The sequence below is a fragment of the Myotis brandtii genome, unplaced genomic scaffold (genome assembly GCF_000412655.1).
Source record: "Myotis brandtii unplaced genomic scaffold, ASM41265v1 scaffold27, whole genome shotgun sequence".
Classification (NCBI taxonomy): Eukaryota; Metazoa; Chordata; class Mammalia; order Chiroptera; family Vespertilionidae; genus Myotis; species Myotis brandtii.
Genome location: NW_005360272.1, coordinates 353,781 through 376,790, shown reverse-complemented (window position 1 = coordinate 376,790; position 23,010 = coordinate 353,781). Strand labels below are relative to the sequence as shown.

At 39.4% G+C, this 23,010-nt stretch overlaps 1 protein-coding gene across 1 annotated transcript in view; it reads right to left on the bottom strand.

The window, feature by feature from the left end:
• Positions 1–23,010, bottom strand: part of LOC102249430 (maestro heat-like repeat-containing protein family member 7) — a 35,645-nt gene that overhangs the window by 9,141 nt on the left and 3,494 nt on the right. Inside the window, exons 4-14 of the mRNA XM_014541411.1 lie at positions 21,432–21,567; positions 20,031–20,149; positions 18,885–19,037; positions 16,737–16,897; positions 12,272–12,407; positions 9,502–9,692; positions 8,059–8,196; positions 7,678–7,792; positions 7,204–7,344; positions 5,402–5,566; positions 1,423–1,578 (exon numbers count right to left, since the gene is read on the bottom strand). Coding sequence (XP_014396897.1) covers positions 1,423–1,578; positions 5,402–5,566; positions 7,204–7,344; positions 7,678–7,792; positions 8,059–8,196; positions 9,502–9,692; positions 12,272–12,407; positions 16,737–16,897; positions 18,885–19,037; positions 20,031–20,149; positions 21,432–21,567 — 1,611 coding nt within the window. The remainder of the gene's footprint in view (positions 1–1,422; positions 1,579–5,401; positions 5,567–7,203; positions 7,345–7,677; positions 7,793–8,058; positions 8,197–9,501; positions 9,693–12,271; positions 12,408–16,736; positions 16,898–18,884; positions 19,038–20,030; positions 20,150–21,431; positions 21,568–23,010) is intronic.

Here is a 23,010-nt window from a genome sequence, read left to right as displayed (position 1 = left end):
TAGGCTAACCCGCTAAGGAGCCTTAAAGAGGGGACTAGAGGTTATTCAATGTTTGAAGGAAAATGAGCCCAGAGTGTTCATTGCTCTAGGCCAGCGGTTCTCAACCTGTGGGTCACGACCCCTTTGGGGGTCTAACGACCCTTTCACAGGGGTCGCCTAAGACCATCGGAAAACACATATATAATTACATATTGTTTTTGTGATTAATCACTATGCTTTGATTATGTTCAATTTGTAACAATGAAAATACATCCTGCATATCAGACATTTACATGACGATTCATAACAGTAGCAAAATTACAGTTATGAAGTAGCAACGAAAATAATTTTATGGTTGGGGGTCACCACAACATGAGGAACTAACTGTATTAAAGGGTCGCGGCATTAGGAAGGTTGAGAACCACTGCTCTAGGCCTTGCCTGGGCAGGGTTGGGGGTGGGTGAATATCAGTACCTGCATATATTGTAACCCCTACATGGCATACTTTCTCATCACTTGGTTGGGAAGCTTTGCTTTATACTTTATTGAGGTCTAAAATATTTTATATTTATGGCCACAAGGCCATAAAACTTCCCCCGTAACAAGATGCCAAGGTCTACCCTAATATTAAATCCTTTTTCTGAAACTGCTTTCACTTCTGTAAGGAACATAAGTAGGTGAGAGCGCCAGCATTTGTCCAGAATCCTTGAAGTCTAAACCTACTTCTCTGGTTTGCTGTAACTGGTGGTTATAGTTAGTACCTTGGAATGGACTTTGGAGATGTGGGACAGTAATACTAAAGATGATGACATCCTACTCACAACTTTTATGGCAGAAGCTCTGAGAAGATTAAGGAGAGGCAAATGCTTCTCTAGATTGCCAGAGAAGCTACTGTCTGTCACTTAGCCTCAATACAAGTCTTTTTTGTCTCAAGGCTTAGAGGCAGTTCTTGAATGGAAGAAGAAAAGGAATATTATAATGTTATCAAAAAGAGTTTGTTGCCTTAGTTCAGTTGGTTACAGCATTGTCCCATACAGGGCATGATCCCTGGTCAGGGCATGTGCAGGGGGTAGCCGATTGATGTTTCTCTCTCACATCAATGTTTCTGTTTATCTCTCTCTCACACTCTTTGTTTCTCAAATCAATTTAAAAAATCTAAATACAAAAGAGTTTGTTGAACGGGGCACTATGTCTTGGACTCTGTGCTAAGCTGAATTTTGGGTTGGGCTACCCACAAAGGGCCATAATTTGCTACAGAGAAATAGTAGTACTTTTTAAACAATTCACTTAGTCAAGATAATTAAAAGGTAGCCTGTACCAGAGGAAATGGGAAGAAAAGATGGTACCACAAAAATCTCTGCTTTCAAATATATGAGCATTTATTTGCAGATTTGGCTCTGGATTTGAGGTAAAGTCCAGAAAGAAGTTGACACTACACATTACCTCAGCTTCTGCATCATTTTCATCTTGAGAATACAGAAGTAGTGGGAGCAAGCTGTCCAGGACTTGGTTCTCTACACCTTTCTTATCTGCATATTTCACAGACTTTACAGAGGCTCCAAAGAGGGTCATGGAGAAACAATGAACATTAGGTCTCACCTATGAAGGGAATATTCAAAGGGAAGCAACTCACTGAAAGTGTTCATGCTTAACTTACAAGAGCTCTAGGTTAGTTGAAATGCCAGTCCTAACACGAAGCTATTTAGCTGTAGGTAGCTGAGAGCAAGAAACCAAATATATGTGAAGACAGTAAGACCTGCTGCTTTGTACTACTTGTTGTTCTCTCATTTTACGAGTGAGAAATTGTCACAGTTCCACCTGTAGTCTCACATTTTTGCCTGACACTGGTACTGCCAGGTGTACCGGTTAATAATGAGAATTCTGTGATCAAAGAAAACATGATAATTTAAAGAGAAACATCAAAAGTGCTTTATTCAAAGTAATGTCCATCGCTAGCTACACATTTCCCCTATCTTTCAGGTAATTTGTGGATACTGTCCCAATAGAACTTTTCTTGTTTTGAGGCAAACCATCCAGAGACCTAATTTTCTACTACTTTGTACATTTTGAAGTGCTGTTCAGAAAGTATGTGTGCCATCAATCAGAACAAGTGGTAATCTGAAGGAGCAAGGTCTGGTGAATATGGCAGGGAGGTTAATACTTCCCAGGCAAGATCTTTTAACATGTCTTTAACTGGTTTTGAAGTGCGTGATGGTGCGTCATCATGAAGCAAAATTACTTTGCCGTGTCTTCCGGCTCATTCTGGTAGTTTTACAATCAAAGCATGGTTCAAATTATTATTTGTTGTCGGTAATGATCAGTATTAACAGTTTCACTTGGTTTTAGAAGCTCATAACACACCAAACGCAGAGCATTGTCTTCTTTCTGAAGCGATTTGGCCTTGCAGTCGATGTTGATGTGACCTGGATCAACCCATAATATTGTGCGTTTGGGATTCTCAAAATAAATCCACTTTTCATCGCCAGTCACAATTTGATGCAAAAAAGACTTTCTTTGGTGCCGTTGAAGCAACATTTTACTGATGACTTCTCGGTTTTCCATTTGTCTTTCGTTCAGTTGATGTGGCACCCATTTTCCTCTCTTTAAAATCTTTCCCATTGCTTGTAAATGATCGGAAATTGTTTACTGAGCAACGTTTAATCTTTGTGCAAGTTGTTTCTGAGTTTGACATACATCTTCATCCAATACTGCTTGGAATTGTTGGTCTTCAAACTTTTTTGGTTGACCTGGACGTTCTTTGTCTTTCACATCGAAATCATCACTTTTAAAGCATTTAAACCAGCGTTTACTCAGGTGCGGAGGTGCGCGCGCAAAGCGGGCTGGTGGCTGAGAGCGCGGTTGTCGTTTTCGGTCAGGGGGGAGTCTCAGACTCTGAGCTCCAGATACGGGCGAATCGCTGGGGACTCGGACCCAAACGGGAGAAGCGGGAGTGTCTGGCATCAGTTGGAAGGCAGCTTTCTCTCCGAGGTTTGCAGCGGTTCCTGGGGTTCTGAGAAGCAGAGCCTCTGGGAACGGGACTGAGGGCACCATAACCGCTCCCTCCGCCCGCCCTGTTGAGCCCGCCCCGCCCAAGCCCTGCGCAGAGCCATTTGCCAGATCGCCTCAGGCAAAGGCTAGATTAGCACCTCCCCAGAGGACAGAAGTTTTCCGCGGCAGACACAGCTGATTCACACAGCCAGTCGGCCTGGTGGTCAAATCCCTCTAGTATTAACTACAACAATCAAGGCTCAACTAGAACAAGACTGCGCACAAAGACCACTAGGGGGTGCACCAAGAAAGCATAAAAAATGCGGAGACAAAAAAACATGACAGAAATGGAGGATATAGAGCTAAAAATCGCAATTTTGAGGGCTTGCAAAAATGTGCTAGAAGCTGTCAATAAACTTGAGGAGAGAGTCACGAAAACTAATGAGACCCTCGATGCTATGATAAAGAACCAACTAGAAATTAAGCATACACGGACTGAAATAAAGAATATTATACAGACACCCAATAGCAGACCAGAGGAGCGCAAGAATCAAGTCAAAGATTTGAAATGCGAAGAAGCAAAAAACACCCAACCGGAAAAGCAAAATGAAAAAAGAATCCGAAAATATGAAGATAGTGTAAGGAGCCTCTGGGACATCTTCAAGTACACCAACATCTGAATTATGGGGGGTGCCAGAAGAAGAGAGAGAGCAAGATATTGAAAACCTATTTGAAGAAATAATGGCAGAAAACTTCCCCTACCTGGTGAAAGAAATAGACTTACAAGTCCAGGAAGCGCAGAGAACCCCAAACAAAAGGAATCCAAAGAGGACCACACCAAGACACATCATAATTAAAATGCCAAGAGCAAAAGACAAAGAGAGAATCTTAAAAGCAGCAAGAGAAAGAGACTCAATTACCTACAAGGGAATACCCATACGACTGTCAGCTGATTTCTCAACAGAAACTTTGCAGGCCAGAAGGGAGTGGCAAGAAATATTCAAAGTGATGAATAGCAAGAACCTACAACCAAGATTACTTTATCCAGCAAAGCTATCATTCAGAATTGAAGGTCAGATAAAGAGCTTCACAGATAAGGAAAAGCTAAAGGAGTTCATCACCACTAAACCAGTATTATACGAAATGCTGAAAGGTATCCTTTAAGAGGAGGAAGAAGAAAAAGGTAAAGATACAAATTGTGAACAACAAACATGCATCTATCAACAAGTGAATCTAAGAATCAAGTGAATAAATAATCTGATTTACAGAATGAACTGGTGATTATAATGAATCAGGGACATAGAAAGGGAATGGACTGACTATTCTTGGGGGGGAAAGGGGAATGGGAGATGCGGGAAGAGACTGGACAAAAATCGTGCACCTATGGATGAGGACAGTGGGTGGGGAGTGAGGGCGAAGGGTGGGGCGGGAACTGGGAGGAGGGGAGTTATGGGGGGAAAAAAAAGAGGAACAAATGTAATAATCTGAACAATAAAGATTTAATTAAAAAAAAACCAAAATAATGAATTAAAACTTCCCGCAAATGCTCTTTTTTTTGGCACGAAATTCAACATTTTTTAAAAATATATTTTATTGATTTTTTACAGAGAGGAAGGGAGAGGGATAGAGAGTCAGAAACATCGATGAGAGAGAAACATCGATCAGCTGCCTCCTGCACAGCCCCTACTGGGGATGTGCCCGCAACCAAGGTACATGCCCTTGGCTGGAATTGAACCTGGGACACTTCAGTCTGCAGGCCGACGCTCTATCCACTGAGCCAAACCGGTTAGGGCAAATTCGATATTTTTAAGCATAAAAATATCTATGATGTTAACACCTTCAGAAAATTTGACATATGAAGTTTTGAAGCTTGCTGTCAATATAACAAAACAGCATACATATCAAATTGCATATATATCAACATATATGTAACTCCATCTATTGAAAAAATCTGCATTATTAACCGGTACCGGTACACCTGGTAAACATCCATAGCTGTTTTACTGAAATTCAAAATCCCAGCCTTTGCATATTTGACTCTTTCAAGGATGTGGTTCATTGTGGTTCATGTATTTCCTTTTGAAAAATCTTTATGATTTGGGATGGGGATATATGTCTACCATCTTGACCCAGTCCTGATTGTTACTTGAAAGGAAAGATAATGTCTTTCCTTTTAGAAACTCCTTCCTCATCCCATGAAGCAGGGGAGTACTTGGCAAGTCTTTATGTTTCAAGGTTTTTTAAATGTGAAAAACAGTAACACCAACCCTAGCAACATTACGGATTACCTGGAAGGGCCTACGAGAGGAGATTTGAAAGTGCTCTGAACATAAAAAGTACTATACAAAATAGAGTGTATTTTTTATTATCCCAACTTCTATTTGCTGTTACACCAATTATCTTCCCCCCAGGAAAGTATCCTTCATTGTCTTACATCACCAAATAAGGAGAACATTTTCCTCATCATAGCAGCCAGGGTAGAGAAATCCATTGTTCTAACGAGAAGCAGGAGTATCTGGATGGCCAACAAAACAATCTTCTCATCAGATTCACACAACAGGTCTAAGATGCATGGCAACAGGCTCTGGATGTCTTCCCTCTGTGTGCCCAAAGGGAATGAGTGCATCACCACCTCTCCTGATAGCACTCCATCTGGTACCGAAGTAGGGCTCCCCTCCTTTACTCAGTACCCAGTGCTTATTGAATTTTTGGCTACTCAAGAACACAGAATAAAGAAGGCAAGACTGCCCTCTGTCAGCACTGGTAGTGCTGACATGTAGAGAAGGAAGCAGAGCTGTTGTGAGCTGCCCCACAGGGCAGAAATAGGACCACATGAAGGTCAAGTGATATGTACTTGGGCTTAATGTAAGGAACAGTTCACCTAACAATGAGAGAAAGTGGAATGGCTAGTTTAGGTCACAGCAAGTATCCCATCATGAAAGGTATTCAAACAGATGCTAAAAGATTCTCTGGAGGAATTCAAGCAGAAATTGACAAGGGTTCTTCTCAGGGTTTTAAAATTTAAAACATACATGTAAAAATTATGCCCTAGCTGGTTTGGCTCAGTGGATAGAGTGTCGGCCTGTGGACTGAAGGGTCCCGGGTTCGATTCTGGTCAAGGGCACATGCCCAGGTTGCAGGCTTGATCCCCTGTAGGGGCGTGTAGGAGGCAGCCCATTAATGATTCTCTCTAATCACTGATGTTTCTATCTCTCTCTCCCTCTCTGAAATAAAAATATTTAAAAAAAACACATACATGTAAAAATTAAATAGAATAAGCCACAAATATTCATATATCCAATCAACCAGAATTTCAGATATACACAGGGATGGGCAAAAGTAGGTTTACAGTTGTTTGCATGGAGAAAGACATGCAGGTTACAATGATTACAACAGCTTTATTAACTGTGTTTTGTGTACTCAAAACTGTAAACCTATTTTTACCCATCCCTGTATTTGAAATAAAATAAAATAGAATTAAACTGATAAAACTGAAGCCTCAGGGGTTAATTTTCTCTTCTGACCTGGCTTAGCATCTAGTAGGCCTGTGGAAAATGAGCTTTCAACATGAATGTCAGTGACTCTTGTCCTCAACCTCCCTAATGTTGCGACCCTTTAATACAGTTCCTTATGTTGTGGCGACCCCCAACTATAAAATTATTTTCGTTGCTACTTCATAACTGTAATTTTGCTATTGTTATGAATCGTCATGTAAATATCTGATATGCAGGATGTATTTTCATTGTTACAAATTGAACATAATCAAAGCATAGTGATTAATCACAAAAATAATATGTAATTATATATGTGTTTTCTGATGGTCTTAGGCGACCCCTGTGAAAAGGTCGTTTGACCCCCAAAGGGGTCGCGACCCACAGGTTGAGAACCGCTGTCCTAGATGATAAGGTAATATAGTACAAGGCATAAAAAGACACACGAATGTTGCCCATGTTGTGATGATAATGATTTGAAATGTACACAAACTGCAGGTTTCAAGTATTATGAATATGTATGGCTTAGCTGTTTTATTTTTTAAAATTTCATTAAATGCTTGATAATCTGTACTTGCATATTTTCTAGGTATACATTTCAAATGGTACAAAGGTATGTACTCCCACTCACCATGTGCCCAGACCACCCAATTTTCAGCCTCAGCTATTATCAGTTTCTTGTGTGTCTTTTTGGGGTATGTTTTATCTGTGACTTGTGAATCTGTAGTCTGGGGGCCCCTCCTACCATCTTCTGGTGTCTGATAATGTAGTACAGTCCCGTCAGGGCGAGAATTTTAAAGATATTATTTCCATGATGTAGCCAGTCTTTCAAGCGGGCAATAGAGTATATGCTGGGCAGTCTCCTAGCCACTGGACTCTGGAGAAGCTGAAAGAACCCAGAAATCAACCAAAGAAGTTAACTTGGAGCCCTTTTTCATGAGAGGAGCCACTTTCACACCAACTCTAAAATACTATTACCTATAAAACCTCTACTATACAGCACATATATTACAGGGTGATGCCTACACTGGGGGTAAATAAGGAATGTTGAATGATGAATATGGGGAAAGAAAAATTTCAATAGGCTTGAATCTGAAACTATTTCTATCCCAAGTTTGAAAGGAATCATAGCCTGCCACTAAGTTGGACAGGGCCTAGGAAGGCAGGTCCTGCTGCTTTATAGACTTCCTGAATCCAGCTTCTAAGTAAGGAGTCTTACCTCCACAAAAAAGCCTGCAGATGTGAGTTTATGTTTAGCATTCCCTCGGTTAAGAAGAGGGACTAACAAGTACAAGATCTTATGTGCAAGGACGTGATTTCTTTCCAGCAATGCACTGCAAAACAGAACACCAACAGAACAGCTCTTAGAAATTTTCCTAAATAGAGAGCATTTTCCCCACAGAAGTGTTTGCCCAGCTGCAGGTGCACAGGAGGGTATGGCAGGGCCAAGACCTCTGAAAAATTTGCCTGGCATTATGGGTATTTGCCCACCCTATGATGAGAAGGTTATCCAACCTTGGTTGTTGTGGTAACTAAAGGGGGGAGAATACCTTAAAACAATGCTGATTTAGAGCATGTATGCATGTCAAGGAAGCCTTACTTGGCAAGGAGAGATACTCCCTGAAGGTGGCAATCTTTTCCTGCCAGGAGGGCCCATCCTTCATTCTTTTCCATGATGTTGAATTCCTGAAAGCACAATGTTCTGAGGAGGAGAGTCTTTGTAGCCTGTATGGCAAAGCTAAATCAAACAAAAACAGTACAAGTGAATAGAACAGGCCCCTCCAACTTACAGCACACAATTACCCTGCTCTCTCTGAGGAGGGCAGGCATTGATAGCTGCTAGACTGTAATTCTCTTCTTTCTAGATTCCCCAAAAAACTTGGAATGCTCTAAGAACTAGATAGGTCCCCTCACACAAATTATAGGCATAGAGAAATCTAACAAGATTTTGTTTCCCTGGGATTTGGAAAGAAATCTATGATAAAACAAATTATATGGGATGCTAAGCTGATGCTCACTGCTTTTTTAAAAAGCTTTATTTAGCCGAAACCGGTTTGGCTCAGTGGATAGAGCGTCGGCCTGCGGACTGAAAGGTCCCAGGTTCGATTCCGGTCAAGGGCATGTACCTGGGTTGCGGGCACATCCCCAGTAGATGTGCAGGAGGCAGCTGATCGATGTTTCTCTCTCATCGATGTTTCTAACTCTCTATCTCTCTCCCTTCCTCTCTGTAAAAAATCAATAAAATATATTAAAAAAAAAGCTTTATTTAGATACTACTTATTTATACCCTATAAATTTACCCCATTACTTTTTTTTTACCCCATTACTTTTAAAAATTACTTATTGAACTAGTATCCTGGACATAACATCACTGAAAGAGATCCATGTGCCACAGAAACACTTAAAAAATATCTACTGAGCCCTAACTGGTTTGGCTCAGTGGATAGAGCGTCAGCCTGCGGACTCAAGGGTCCCAGGTTCGATTCCAGTCAAGGGCATGTACCTTGGTTGTGGGCACATCCCCAATAGGGGGTGTGTAGGAGGCAGCTAATCTATGTTTCTCTCTCATTGATGTTTCTAACTCTCTATTCCTCTCCTTCCGCTCTGTAAAAAATCAATAAAATATATTTTTTAAAAAAATCTACTGATACCCTAATTGGAAACTAAAAATACCTCTCTGTGCAATAAAGCAGAAATAGGGAATTATTCAATTATGGATCAGTATGGTTTTGGAGGTGGGTTTAAGGCTGTTTTGCTAAATTCTGTCTCTACTTGATTTATCAAAAAGGGCTTGCATGATATCACACATTATTTTGCAGGGCATCTGGACCCAGATAGCCTTATTTATCTTGGCATCAATAAAACCAAGGAAAACCAATAACAGCCAGAATAATTCCTAGGCATTTCATCTTGATGTCTCATGAAGGTAGGAGACTGTAAGTGCTTCCACAGTTGGGACCACATCTTGGCCATCCTTGCATCTACTACTGTGCCCGGTGCTTAAAGTGTTAGTTAAGGTCAATAAAATCACAATGGGCAGTACCACAAAGGAGTAACCTTTGAAGACATTTCTTGTTCTTTGTACAGGCCAGGTGGGATGGCGACTTCAGACATGGTGAGGTCGATGCTGTGGTGAATCTGGATGAGCAGTGTCATGAGAAGCTGAGGAAAGAGTTGGAACATAGCTTCTTGGAGCTTGTTTCCCATAAACACCTCATAAAGGGCATCTGTTGCCTGTGGTAGAAAAGGCACACAGCAGAGCTGAACATGCTAGCCCTAATCGTTATTCTTGCTTTACTTCTGCTTGTGCCAGAACATGCTTTCTGGTTCTACTATCTCATAGGCACAATAGTAGTGGTACTCAGTGCAGGAACATGAAAGTGAGGGGGGGAAAGGAATAGGAGTAAAGTGGTAATTAAAAGTTGTCAAAGAGTGAGGGGGAGTCCTGAAACCCAGAAGTAAACTATCAAGGAAACTATTATCATATTTACATGCAAATAAAAAGCCAAAGCAAAATTTATGATTAACAAAGTTAGAATATAATAATCTGGGAAAGTATTTGCATCAATGTGATATCTTTAATATATACAATGCTCTCACATATCAGTAAGAAAAAAAATGTTAAGGCTTGCTACTCAAAGTGTGGGCCACACACAGCAGTAGCACTGGCATCACATGAGAGCTGGTTAAAAATGGAGAATAAAAAGCCCTACCCCAGACCTTCTGCATCAGAATCTGTATTTCAATTAGATCTCTAGATGACTGTGGCTTGTGTGCATATTAAAACTGAGATGCACTGGTATATAGGACATGAGCAGATGAGTTACAAAAGAAGAATTATAAATAACCAATTAAAAAACATATACAGCCCTGGTCCGGTGGCTCAGTCAGTTGGAGCATGATGCTGTACGCCAAAAGGTTGTGCGTTTGATTCCGGGTCAGGGCACATACCTAGGTTGCGGGTTTGGTCCCAGTTGGGGCGTGTGCAGGAGGCAACCAATCAGTGTTTTTCTCTTTCACATAGATGTTTCTCTGTCTATCTTCCTTTCTCTCTGAAAATCAATGAAAGGCATATCCTTGGATGAAGATTTTAAAAAAGAATATATACAAATGTTTCACCTCACCAATAACAAAATTATAATTAAAACATGTTCCTTTTGAAGGGGATTACTGGGGGATATAGGGGTCACCTGTAATACTTTAACAATAAAGATAAATTTAAAAAACAAAAACAAAATGTTTCTTTTTAACCTATCAGGTAGGCAACAATAAAAAGACTGGTAATACTCAATGTAGTGAGAGGGTGGGTAAATGGGCATTCTCGTACATGACTGGTAGGAGGGCAACATTCTAGAGGACCATCTGGGAAAATTATCAGAAGTTTAAATAATCCCACCCTTTGACCTAGAAATTCCCCTTCAATGGACTTTATCCTAAATAATTGGTATGTACAGTATAACAAAATTTATGTCTGCTACAGTACTGTTTTAATGGCAAAAGTTTAAAAATTATTAAAATATTCACTTATATGAAACTTGATAATAAAATAAATGATTCAATACTATGTATTACCTATTTTTTAAAAAAGTAATTGAAAATAAATTACTATTCAACCATGAAAAAGATAACAGAGAGCCTCATATATTGATATGGAAAGTAGTAATATATTGTTAAATAAAAACAGCAGGTCATCAAAGAGTATGTATTATGATCATATATATATATACATATATGTATATGTATATGCACAAATAATTTTATAGACTAATATAGTTAAATAGCTTTATCTGTCCTAACTCCTAGAATTGCACTAAAATGGCATTACAGGGATTTTTAAGAAGGCATAAATCTACAAGAACCAGAATAGGAGAGGAGACAATAGCAGACTAGAGATGTCAAAGTATTTTTGGAAGCTAAAAAGTGTGATGATGGTAGCTTAGGTCAGGGAAAGCTGAACCATAAACTGGTTGGAAAGAAAATAAAGTAAAAAGTACATGTGGATAAGAGGGGGAGGCTGCGCATATACTGGACAGGGAGTACCTAGGAACGCTGTATTTTCTGCTCAATTTTGCTGTAAACCTAAAACTCTTTAAAAAATAAAGTTTAGTTGGCCAGTGTGGCTCAATGGTTGAGCATCGACCTATGAATCAGGAGGTCATGGTTCGATTCCCGGTCAGGGCACATGCCCAGGCTGCGGGCTCGATCCCCAGTGTGGGGCGTGCAGGAGGCAGCTGATCAATGATTCTCACTCATCATTGATGTTTCTATCTCTATCTCCCTCTCCCTTCCTCTCTGAAATCAATAAAAATATCTTTTTAAAAAATAAAGTCTATTTAAAAGGAAAAAGTATACCAAATACATATACAAAAACTTCATTTATGTATAAACACTTCTAAAAAGTTCATTTTTAGGGAAATGGTACGGCCATTATTTAAACATTACCATCTGGTCCTTTACAGAAAAGGTTTGCAAACCTCTGCTTAAGGAGGACCTTTGCTTTCTAATTTATATTCTTCTGTATTATTTGAAAAAAATTTTAACAAGTTTGTATTACTTTTAACTATGATGATATATATCTTTTAAGGTTGAGGGAAGGAATGTTTAAAACTTATAAACCATACTGATTGCTTCACTTTCCTCAGCCCCATCCATGTCAATCCATTGGTAGAGACACTCTAGATTTATAAATGGATGACAGAAGCAAACTTTGAGAGGAACCAAAAGGAACACTCTCCAGATAGGGTGTTGGGCCAGTCATCCCAAGGGGGAAGCATGGTGGGCTGAAGTTGGAGGAGCACAGCTCAATGGCTTACAGCAACAGCCACATAGGCCATCTTCTCCTGGGTGGGCTCATTATGGCATGTCTGCAGCTTCCTCAGGAGCCTCGACAGGATCCCAGTTGTGCTGGGCACCTCCACCTTCAGAGTTCTCCACATCTCAGCCAGATTTCTAGAAAACCAGAGTAAGAAGGTTCAGGAAAATGGCTTATTCCAGGCCTATCATGACCACAATGTGTTTAGAGCAGGGCTGGGCAAACTTTTTGACTCGAGGGCCACAATGGGTTCCTTAACTGGACCGGAGGGCCGGAACAAAAGCATGGATGGAGTGTTTGTGTGAACTAATATAAATTCAAAGTAAACATCATTACATAAAAGGGTACGGTCTTTTTTTTTTTAGTTTTATTCATTTCAAAAGGGCCGGATCTGGCCCGCAGGCCGTAGTTTGCCCACGGCTGGTTTAGAGTCTGTTTAGAATCCAATCTATAAGAGGTTTCCTGCTGTTTAGTTCTTCAGGGTAGCAAAACACTTACTCTCTGATTTCAAAACAGTACTAGTAATTCCCAAGGTTTTATAGACCAAAGTTCCCATTGCTTTAGCACAGACTTCAAGACATTCACAAACTGGCCCTAACTTACCTTTTCAGTCTCATAACTTCCCTATCACATACTTTGTGCTCTAGCTACCCAAACTATTCACCTTCACCAAATAAGCAATGAACTTTGAAAACCCTACATCTTTGCTCAAGTCATTTCCTTAAACTGAAAGGCCCTTTCCAAAACTCTCCTCTGCCCATCAACATCCTTCTAGGTCCAGCTCCAAAGTCCTCTTTTCTATGCTGCTTCATCACCATGTCACTCATGAGAGTGCCCACAACACTTTAAAAATTTGTTTGTTACAGAGGTTGCCTCAGTCTCAATGTGCTATTGTCAGTTCTCTGTAGGTGTGTCCACCTGTTACCTCTGAGGCAGGGAATACCTCTGGCTTCTATGAATCCCTCAGGGCCTAGCACAATGCCAAGCTTACAGAAGGCATTTAAAGACATACTTATTCAATCTAGTATATGGTCTTCAAATTTTGGCTAAGATCAAGCCTTGAAATAAAGCTTTTTAAAAAATATATATTTTATTGATTTTTTACAGAGAGGAAGGGAGAGATATAGAGAGTCAGAAACATCGATGAGAGAGAAACATCCATCAGCCGCCTCCTGCACATCTCCCACTGGGGATGTGCTCGCAACCCAGGCACATGCCCTTGACCGGAATCGAACCTGGGACCCCTCAGTCCACAGGCCGACGCTCTATCCACTGAGCCAAACCGGTTTCGGCTGAAATAAAGCTTTGATCTTCTTTAGAAGGTATCTCTTCTTAAAAGTAGCATGTAATAACTTCTCTTCTATCACTGACTCAAAGGTAGGGCCTGACTTATATAAACACTGTGGAGGAGCATTATGGGGAAAGATGAGAAGATTGGGAGCTACTCATGTTTTAACTCAAAATCTACCTAGGTATCTTTGTGTGCTAGACTCAGTGTTTTTGTAAAGCAACTACCTTCTCAGAATCACTCTAAAAAACTGAGAGGCTTAAAGATTATTCCTACATTTCTGCTCCTTACTTTGGTAATATGAATCTTATATAATAAAAGGCTAATATGCAAATTATCCCCTCGATGGGACGTTCAACCTGGAGTTTGACCAGGGGGCGGGGGCAGCTGGCCAACCACCCGTGGCCCCTCCCCCCGGCCAGCTGGGCCTGATCACCCTGATCAGAGCAGGCCGTCTGGACCTCATCTGTGCACGAATTCGTTCACTAGGCCTCTAGTCTGTGAATAAAACAAAGTAAGTTTCTAAAGAATTCCTGAAGGGAAGATAGATGCAGTGTGGGATATTGAAAAGGCTCTTGACTGGGGAAACAGATTGTAGAATATTAACATTCATTCTGGGGTGAAACTAAGAAATTCCTATATTTACTTACTCTTGATTTTTTTCTCTGAATTCCTGAGGGAGTAGATAAAGTACTTAAGAAGCTATTTATTGTGCCCTGGCCGGTGTGGCTCAGTTGGTTGAGCGTTGTCTCTGCACCAAAAGGTCAAAGGTTTGATTCCCAATCAGGGCACATACCCAGGTTTCAGGCTCGATCCTTGCAGGAGGCAGCCGATCAAAGTTTCTCTCTCTCATGGATGTTTCTCTTTCTGTCCCTTCCTATTTCCAAAATCAATAAAAACGTATTTTTAAAAAGAAAAAGCTATTTACTGTGTAAGAAGTGTTTCAAAATACTTTTGGTTCTGCACATCTCTAAGTGTGCTGGGAATGCATTTGAATTAGGAACACACACACACGGGCCTATAAGCCTTCTCAAAGTTTAGTGTGAAAAAAATCATCTGGGAGTTTGTTAAAAATAAGAAACAGGTCTCACTTCAGTGATACTGAGTCTGTAGATGTGACATTGTTTTTGTTTGCCCATCATTTGGGAATGAGCATTCATTAAACTGTTTCATACCTTCCTGGTATTTATTTTCTCTATACTTTTGGTCTCTTCCCATCCCCCATCCTACCATCTACATGGTAATTTACACTAAAAACTCAGCTAGGGACATCCTTTCTTTCAGAAATCCTTTACCAACCCTTCATCTAATTAAGTTTCCTCCTAGGGGTTTCCACAGAACTCTCTTATTTTGCTTTGGGATCCTCTGTTATTCATCTATGTCTGCTACCAAATAGTGTGCTGCTAGAGGGAGGTTCCATGTCCTGTCCATTATTTCCCCAGTGCCTAACAGCACACAGACTCCTAAGAACAATTACGCCGATCTGTAAACAAACTAATGGGCTTCAGGTAAGTGACCAAAAACATAATCAGAATGAAGTTTCCTAAGTCATTTTATTTCTAACAGAATCCACATTCTCATATGATCTAAAGCAGTAGTTCTTTCTCAAAGTCATCCAAGAGCTAGAACACATACAAACAATAAAATAATGCTAAAATTGCACTTAAAATAGCTAGATATAGTTAATATTTATACTAAATCAAGTGCTTTACACAAGAATCTAGTGTAGCTAAACTGAAGCAAGTAGTAAAGATTTAAAAATACATTACAGAAATATATAAAAGTCAGAATATTTTTTTAAAAACCTGTATGAACTATTTTTTTCCTTTGGATGAGTTAAAGTCATCCTGTATTTGATTTAGTGGCAGAATGTGTAAGTTCAGCTCATAAAAACATCGGCACTATACCAAAACATTCTGTGGAACCATTCATTGAAAGTGTTTTTTGAACAGTTTAAAGCTGAGAAATCTTTTCTTCAAATTAAATAATTACCCAGAATCACAATATACTATAAAGCAGATAAAAGGGGTGCTACTCTGGGTAAAGTGGAGTGGGGATGGGGGCACCTGGAGCCCTCTCCTGATGCCTCACTGCCTTCCCCATAAGGCATCTCCTGGAACTTCCCGGGGGCCTCCAACTATGAAAACCACTTATCACTAATCTAAAAAAACAACAACCTCAAAACAAACATCTTGTTTGTTCCTCTCTATGATTCTACTCTTTTTTAAAAAATGTGTATCTATTTTTTTAATATATTTTATTAATTTTTTTTACAGAGAGGAAGGGAGAGGGATAGAGAGTTAGAAACATCCATCAGCTGCCTCCTGCACATCCACTACTGGGGATGTGCCCGCAACCAAGGTACATGCCCTTGACCAGAATCGAACCTGGGACTCTTCAGTCCACAGGCCGATGCTCTAGCCCAGCCGTGGGCAAACTACGGCCCGTTTGAAATGAATAAAACTAAAAAAAAAAAAAAGACCGTACCCTTTTATGTAATGATGTTTACTTTGAATTTATATTAGTTCACACAAACACTCCATCCATGCTTTTGTTCCGGCCCTCCGGTCCAGTTTAAGAACCGATTGTGGCCCTCGAGTCAAAAAGTTTGCCCACCCCTGCTCTAGCCACTGAGCCAAACTGGTCAGGGCTGTATCTATTTTTTGCTAAATCTTTCTTAAGTGCATTGCAGACATTGTGACATCCATCCCTAAATACTTCAACATCTATCTCCTAAGAATAAGGACATTCTTTTGTATAACCATATTATCATTTCACACCTCAGAAAATTACATTTATTTAATAATCTAGCATAGAGTCCCTACTTAAATTTCCTCAAAAATTTTTAGCATTTGCTTTTCATCCAGGATTCAAACAAAGTTACATATTGCATTTGGCTATGTCTCTCCTTTTTTAAAATTCTAGAACAGTGCTCCCAGCACCATTTTTTCTTTTGTGACATTAACTTTTTTGAAGAGTTCAGCCTAACCATCTTGTAAATGTTCTCTATTCTGGATTTGTTGAATTATTTCTTTGTGTTTAGCATTATATTCTGACTTATATTGCAGGCATCTGTTTATATCTTATCTCCTTATAAGGATAAATTTTTAGGGCAACCATGTTCTACAATACTACAACCATGTGTCACACACCCAGAGGTTGTATTAGGTTCTGTTACCTGTCATATGGTACTGGATGATACAGAAGGTAGCTGATCACTGTATCTGTGTACTTGGGCCTGGAGATAAGCAAACTCACGATAGTTATGACTTGTTGGCGGACACTAGGCTGGCTGATCATGGATAGCTGGGCACAGATAACTCCCACAATCTCTGGTACCTAAAGAGGAAAAGGAATGACTAAGACCTTATCCTGTGGGACATTGATAGTTACTGAGACTATTGTGGTTATTTCTGAAAGGTCCTGGGATGACTTTTAAAACAGAATCTTTTTTTTTTAAAGTTTATTATCAAATCTACTTAAAACTTATCTGTATGTAAGTATATGCGTATAAAAGTTTTTGGAAGACCATATATACAAAGATGTCAGTAATGTGTCTTTGAGTGATATTAATTTTTTGCTTATATATATATATTTTATTGATTTCAGAGAAGAAACATCAATGATGAGAGAAAATCATTGATCGGCTGCCTCCTTCATGCTCCCCACTGGGTATCGAGCCCACAACCTGGGCACGTGCCCTGACTGGGAATCAAACCACAATGTCCTGGTTCATAAGTTGATGCTCAACCACTGAGCCATGCCAGCCAGGCTTTTGCTTATATAGTTTCTAATTTTTCTTTAATGATTATGTATTGATTTTATAATAAGATAAATTACTAAATTTAGTGTTGCAAGAAAGCTGAGATTTTTTCACTTTGACTCTGAGATTGGCAGAGGAGTCATACCTGCCATTGGGCTTTGGTCCATTTCTCTATTTGAACTACTCTTCCTGCGCACAGACTCATCACTTCAGGGCTCTGTGGAAATGTCAGTGTCTGAGAGGCAGTCCTCAACAACCTCATATAAAATGGCTGTCATTACCAGCAGCTGCCAGAAACTGGTTTAAGGATGGCAGGTGATGTCAGTCCTGGCCAGTAAAACATGAGGGAAAATCCACTGGAGGGTATTAGGAAAGAGTGTCCTCTTTGATTAAAGGGACAAAAGGAAAACATCTTTTCTTTGCTGGGTCATAAAGTCTGAAACTGTGGCAAGTACCTCTGGCTATATGAACAGGCAAAGCAGAAAGATGCAAAAAGCCCCTGTCTCTCTGATAACACTGTTGAGTCACCAAACTAATCCTAGAACATATACTCTACTTCCTGACTTCTTATATGAAATGATAAACTCTTGGCATAATCTTCTTAGTTTATTTTTTAACACCTGAAAGTACCCAATTGATATGTGTCCATCTCATTGTGCTCTAATTATATTGTTCTTTTTGCATCTTTGCTATTTTAATAGCTTTAAAAATGGGTTTTCATAATTTAAGAATTACTTTTTATTTTTACCAAAGTGCACACAATTTTAAAGGTCCAGTGGTATTTCAAGGCTCTCTCTTGTCTATCCCCTGGGTCTGTTATTCAGAGATAACTACTTTTATCGCTTCCCATGTCCTTCCATATTTCTAAGTGATATAATTACATTGTTATTTCCTGATGTTTCCGTTTTCGATACATTTACATAAACTTTCTTTATTTTATACTTACTAAGTTGGCCCCCTTCTAGGATCACCGATGGCTTGATTTTTAAAAATTTGACACCACTGCCTGATTAGCATGGTTCAGTGGCCGAGAGTCAACCTATGAACCAGGAGGTCATGGTTCAATCCTTGGTCAGGGCACATGCCCAGGTTGTGGGCTCGATCCCCAGTAGGAGGTGTGCAGGAGGCAACCGATCAATGATTCTCTATCATCATTGATGTTTCTATCTCTCTCTTCCTTCCTCTCTCAAATCAATAAACATATATTAAAAAAAATAAAAATTTAACACCATTAATTAACCTGAATGAGGATCTAAATTGAAGTTACCATTCTCATGTGTTAATTATATCTTCCCAGCAAAACAATACTCTTCTGAAAAATATGGATTACACCTTAGATTTTAAAAAACTTCCCGCCCTAGCTGTATACACAGTAGTCATTTATGATATACTTGTTGAAAGGATGAATATTCAACATTGACCAAATGGACTAAAGGGTGGCCTTGGTCTCCATCAGTAGTTGTTGTCAGCTGAAAAGAAGCAGTAGGAGAGATCTGAGCAGCTGCAGGAAGGAGAGCTCTAGCTGATATTTTAAACCCAGGAAAGAGCCATGCAGCTTTTTACCTCCTCAAATCGGAACTCCACATTTTCTACCAATGACATCAGCAATTCTCCGGCTAATTGCTGGGTACAGGAATGTTCCAGATTTTTTAGGCCATCCAATATAGTCACTACAAACTGGCAGAGCTCATTTGAATCGAGTAAAACTTCGAAGATCTGAAATGATTTAAGAAAAATGAACTTCCAAGTTACATAGTATGACAGAGCCCTGAACAAGGAATCAATTATAAGTTAATAATCAGAGAAGAGTTTAAATAGTAGTATGTACAATGCTGCTTACTTCAATTTTGTTTATAAAAGTGAAAAGCTGAAAGTAACCCAAATGTCCACTGCTGGGTCTGTGCATGGCCTTTTATAGCTCTGACTTTTAGTAAGAAGGTTTATTACTGAGATCCGCAGAAAGAGTCCCACTTTTATAGGAACAGAATTAAAGGAAAGGCCCTAGTGCTAAACTAGTATGGCTGACGGAGTCCGAGGCATCGCTAAAATACCTTGTCTGGAGACAATGTATTAAAAGAATGTGTCATTCTGCTTCTCATTGCACTTGCCAGTGTATAAAGTCCTTCCCTTGATTTTAATAGGTATAACTGATTAGGCACTTACTATGTGACAGGCACTAAGCAAGGCATTTTCCATACAAGCATCTCATTTAACCCTTACAGCATTTGAGTGATCCTAATTTTTACAGATCCCCCTTGTACAGATGAGGAAACTGATGCAGAGAATTAAAATTACCTGATACCTTTGACCCTACATGAACAAGATCTGTAGGTTTTCTTTTCCCTCATATTCCCTAACATAGTGCCTGGTACCTAGTAGATGCTTAAATATTTGGTGAATAATGAATAAATACATTAACTAAAAAGTGTATGGCTTTTTGGCTCAACTACATTCTTTTACAGCTCCTTTTTGTAACAAGGTTTTATACATGCAAGAGGCTGGCTAGGGTTAGGGGGACAATTAATGGGAGCAGAGCATGTCTGAAGAGCTATCCAGTGATATTGGCCCCATACAATACATTGCCAGAACTTTTCCCAAAGTATTTTTACCATTTTACATTCCCGTCAACAAATGTACGAGACTTCTGATTGTTTCTCATCCTCTCCAACACTTCAAGATGTTTGTCTTAATTTTTGCCATTCTGATTACCTTGGCAATTTTGAAGGGACACGCGTAGAATTGTTTAATACTGTAGAATTCTAGGAGTTCTTGACAGTTTTTCATTGCTCCTCTCAAGATTGGGCGATTTTTCTTGTCCTCAGTGATATCTGAGAAGAAAATATGAAATATTGATACTTTCTGGCTTATTTCTTTCTTCCAATTTTGCAAGTTTGGTTGATTTCCAGGTTGAAATGAATCCCAAGATATCACTCTTCTTGTCTTTTTCATTTGAATAAAAATGCCTGGGGAAGGAGTGTGTGTAAATCTGAAGGCTGATTTGTTTCCCCTCTGTTATAGGACAACATACAAGAAGGGCTGAAAGAAAAAGAAGAGCTTTTTGTAAGAGCAGAGCTTTTGAGTGAGTCAGGAGTACAACCAAGACAAGACTTTTGAGGGATCTCCCGATGAAACTCAGGTCCCCACAAAAAAAGTTGCACAATTTTGTACTGTGTCTGATAATTCTGATATCAGAATTTTTTATGTGTATGGTTTTGCTGATTGTTGAGTCTGCCAGTACTCCCTCGCAGTGCCCTGTTTTTCTCATGTTCCCTAGAAACTTATCTATGGGAAGTCTTTGAGCCCTTGGTTGAGGATACTGTCTCTCCAACTAGAAAATAAGCTTCTAGGGGAAGGGACTTTGTCTTGTTCACCAGTGCTCCCCTTAAAAACAATAAATGGTTCATAAATACTTCTTGAATGAATAATCAGTTGTAGTTCCTTAATTGTATGTCTTGGTAAACTGTCCTCATACTTGGAGCTGCCCAGAGATTAGATTATTACTTTGGGAAGCATGGAGGTCATCATACCTCCTTGCTAATATTCTTTATTTTTCAGATTATCTTCAGAGACTTTTTTGAATCCCACACTAGATTTAATTCTTACTCATAACCCCTATGGTTTCCCTTCACAGCAGTTATCTTTATTTATAATAATAGTTATTTGTTGATTCTTTGATTGTCTGACTCACACTCTAGACTATGTCATATAAGGACTGGATGGCTTATATTCTGGTTACTATTGTATCCCAAGTAAGTACTCAGTAAACATTTATGAGATAAATAAATGAACGAAGGCCCAAATAATGGCAAGAACCTCTTCTACTTCTGTCCAAACTAATCACTCCAGCATGTCCAGAGTGTTACATGTTTAGATACTCTTAACTCCATGGCCATGTATATGGCTGACACTGTGGGTCTGACCCAGTGTTATGATTCTAATTATTAAGTCAGTGTTGCTCCATCTCGGCCTATGGACTATGAACCTTTCTCACTGTAAACCACTGTAAAAAAGGCTTTCTAGGATGTGGGGGAGTGAGGGCGCAGGAGGACTGGAGCTTGTGTTGTGCTAGAGAACTTATGTAGGGCTTGGCTGCTTTCAGCGGTGCCTTACACTTCAGCCGCAAGGTGATGTGCAGCAGGTAGTACGTGCTCTCTGCAGCCTCCTCAGCCACCTCTTTCAGTGGGTCTCCACACAGTAGAACCATTAGAGCCACTAGGTGTCCAAGTCTTTGGAATCGCAGTGGAAGCTAGTTGAGAGAAAAGAAAAATGCCATTGGAATACAGGTGTATTTAGTGCCTTAGATTTAAGTTGTTGAGAAGTAATTCCACTTCCACCATCTATTCAAGAGAAGTGCAAGAGTTGCATTCAGCCCTTGGGTCTCTTGAAAGTTAACATTTAACATGTATGGATACAATATGTCCAGCAAATGATAGTAAATGTGGTAACTTCTAAACTAAGTAAGCAATCTGAAATTTCAAAAAGTTTATACGTAAAGATGTTCATTCTAGCACTGTTTTTAAAGACCCCACATTGAAAAAAAATTATCCAATAGTAAAGAGAACTATTGTTTAGCCACTTTGAATATAATAATTAGAAATTAAGTATCCTAGGAATTTATAATAAGGTGTTGCTAGTCTAATAAGTGAAAAAGTTGGATACAAAGTTGAGGTGTACCATTAAATACTACTTTAAAATTTATTTATTGATAGTTTGCTTTATTATGAAAAAAAGTAAAGTAGCAGGCAAAAGCCATATCAGCAAAAGAAATGTAATTTAAAATAAATAGTGAAGAAAGCGGGATAAATTTAAAAAATGAATGTAGAAAAGATAAATGAAGCTAAGAATTTGGTTAGTATGCAGAATTCTAGTCATCATTTGCTTGAGATAGGCCATGGAGCTATGCACCGGAGCTCAGCGCTGAATTTTCTCAGGACTAATGCAATGTCCCATATAATATAATTCAAATTGCCCATAAGACAAGAAGCAAATAGCCATGGAGGGAAAACACAACTGTTTCTAGGACTGAGTCAGAAAGAAATTTCTTCGGTGGCTCTTCAGAAAAATACACTGAGATATTGTGAACAGTAGCCTCTACAACTTATTTACAGACAACACAGCAACACATATACAAAACTGTATAATATCTTTCATTCACTGGTATAGCTTTCGTCCATTCATTCAATCAACAAATACTATGTGTCAGTTATAAGCCAGGAACTGGTTATGACTATGGCACTTATGGCTAAGGCACTATGATTGGCACTGGGGATATAGACAGTGAACAACAGATAACATCCCTACTCATGGAGATGATATTCTAACTGGAGGAATATAAAGGAAAAAATGAAGTAAATGTCTATGTATCCAATAGTGATATATACCATGATGAAGAAAAACGTAGAGGATAAGGATAGGAATTGCTATTTTAGAATGGTCAGAGACGATCTCAATAATGTTAAAATGAGGGACTGCACCATGTAGAAATCTGAGGGAAAGACATTCCAGACGGAGAGAATAACAAGTGCAATGAGAAGGGACAGTATGTGGTGTTTCTGAGGAGCAAGTAGGTGAGGTTGGCTGGAGCAGAGTAAATGAGAAACAAAAGAAATGGGAGGTAGATGAAGATGGGCCCAGATCACATAACAACTTAGAGCAGTGGTTCTCAACCTTCTGGCCCTTTAAATACAGT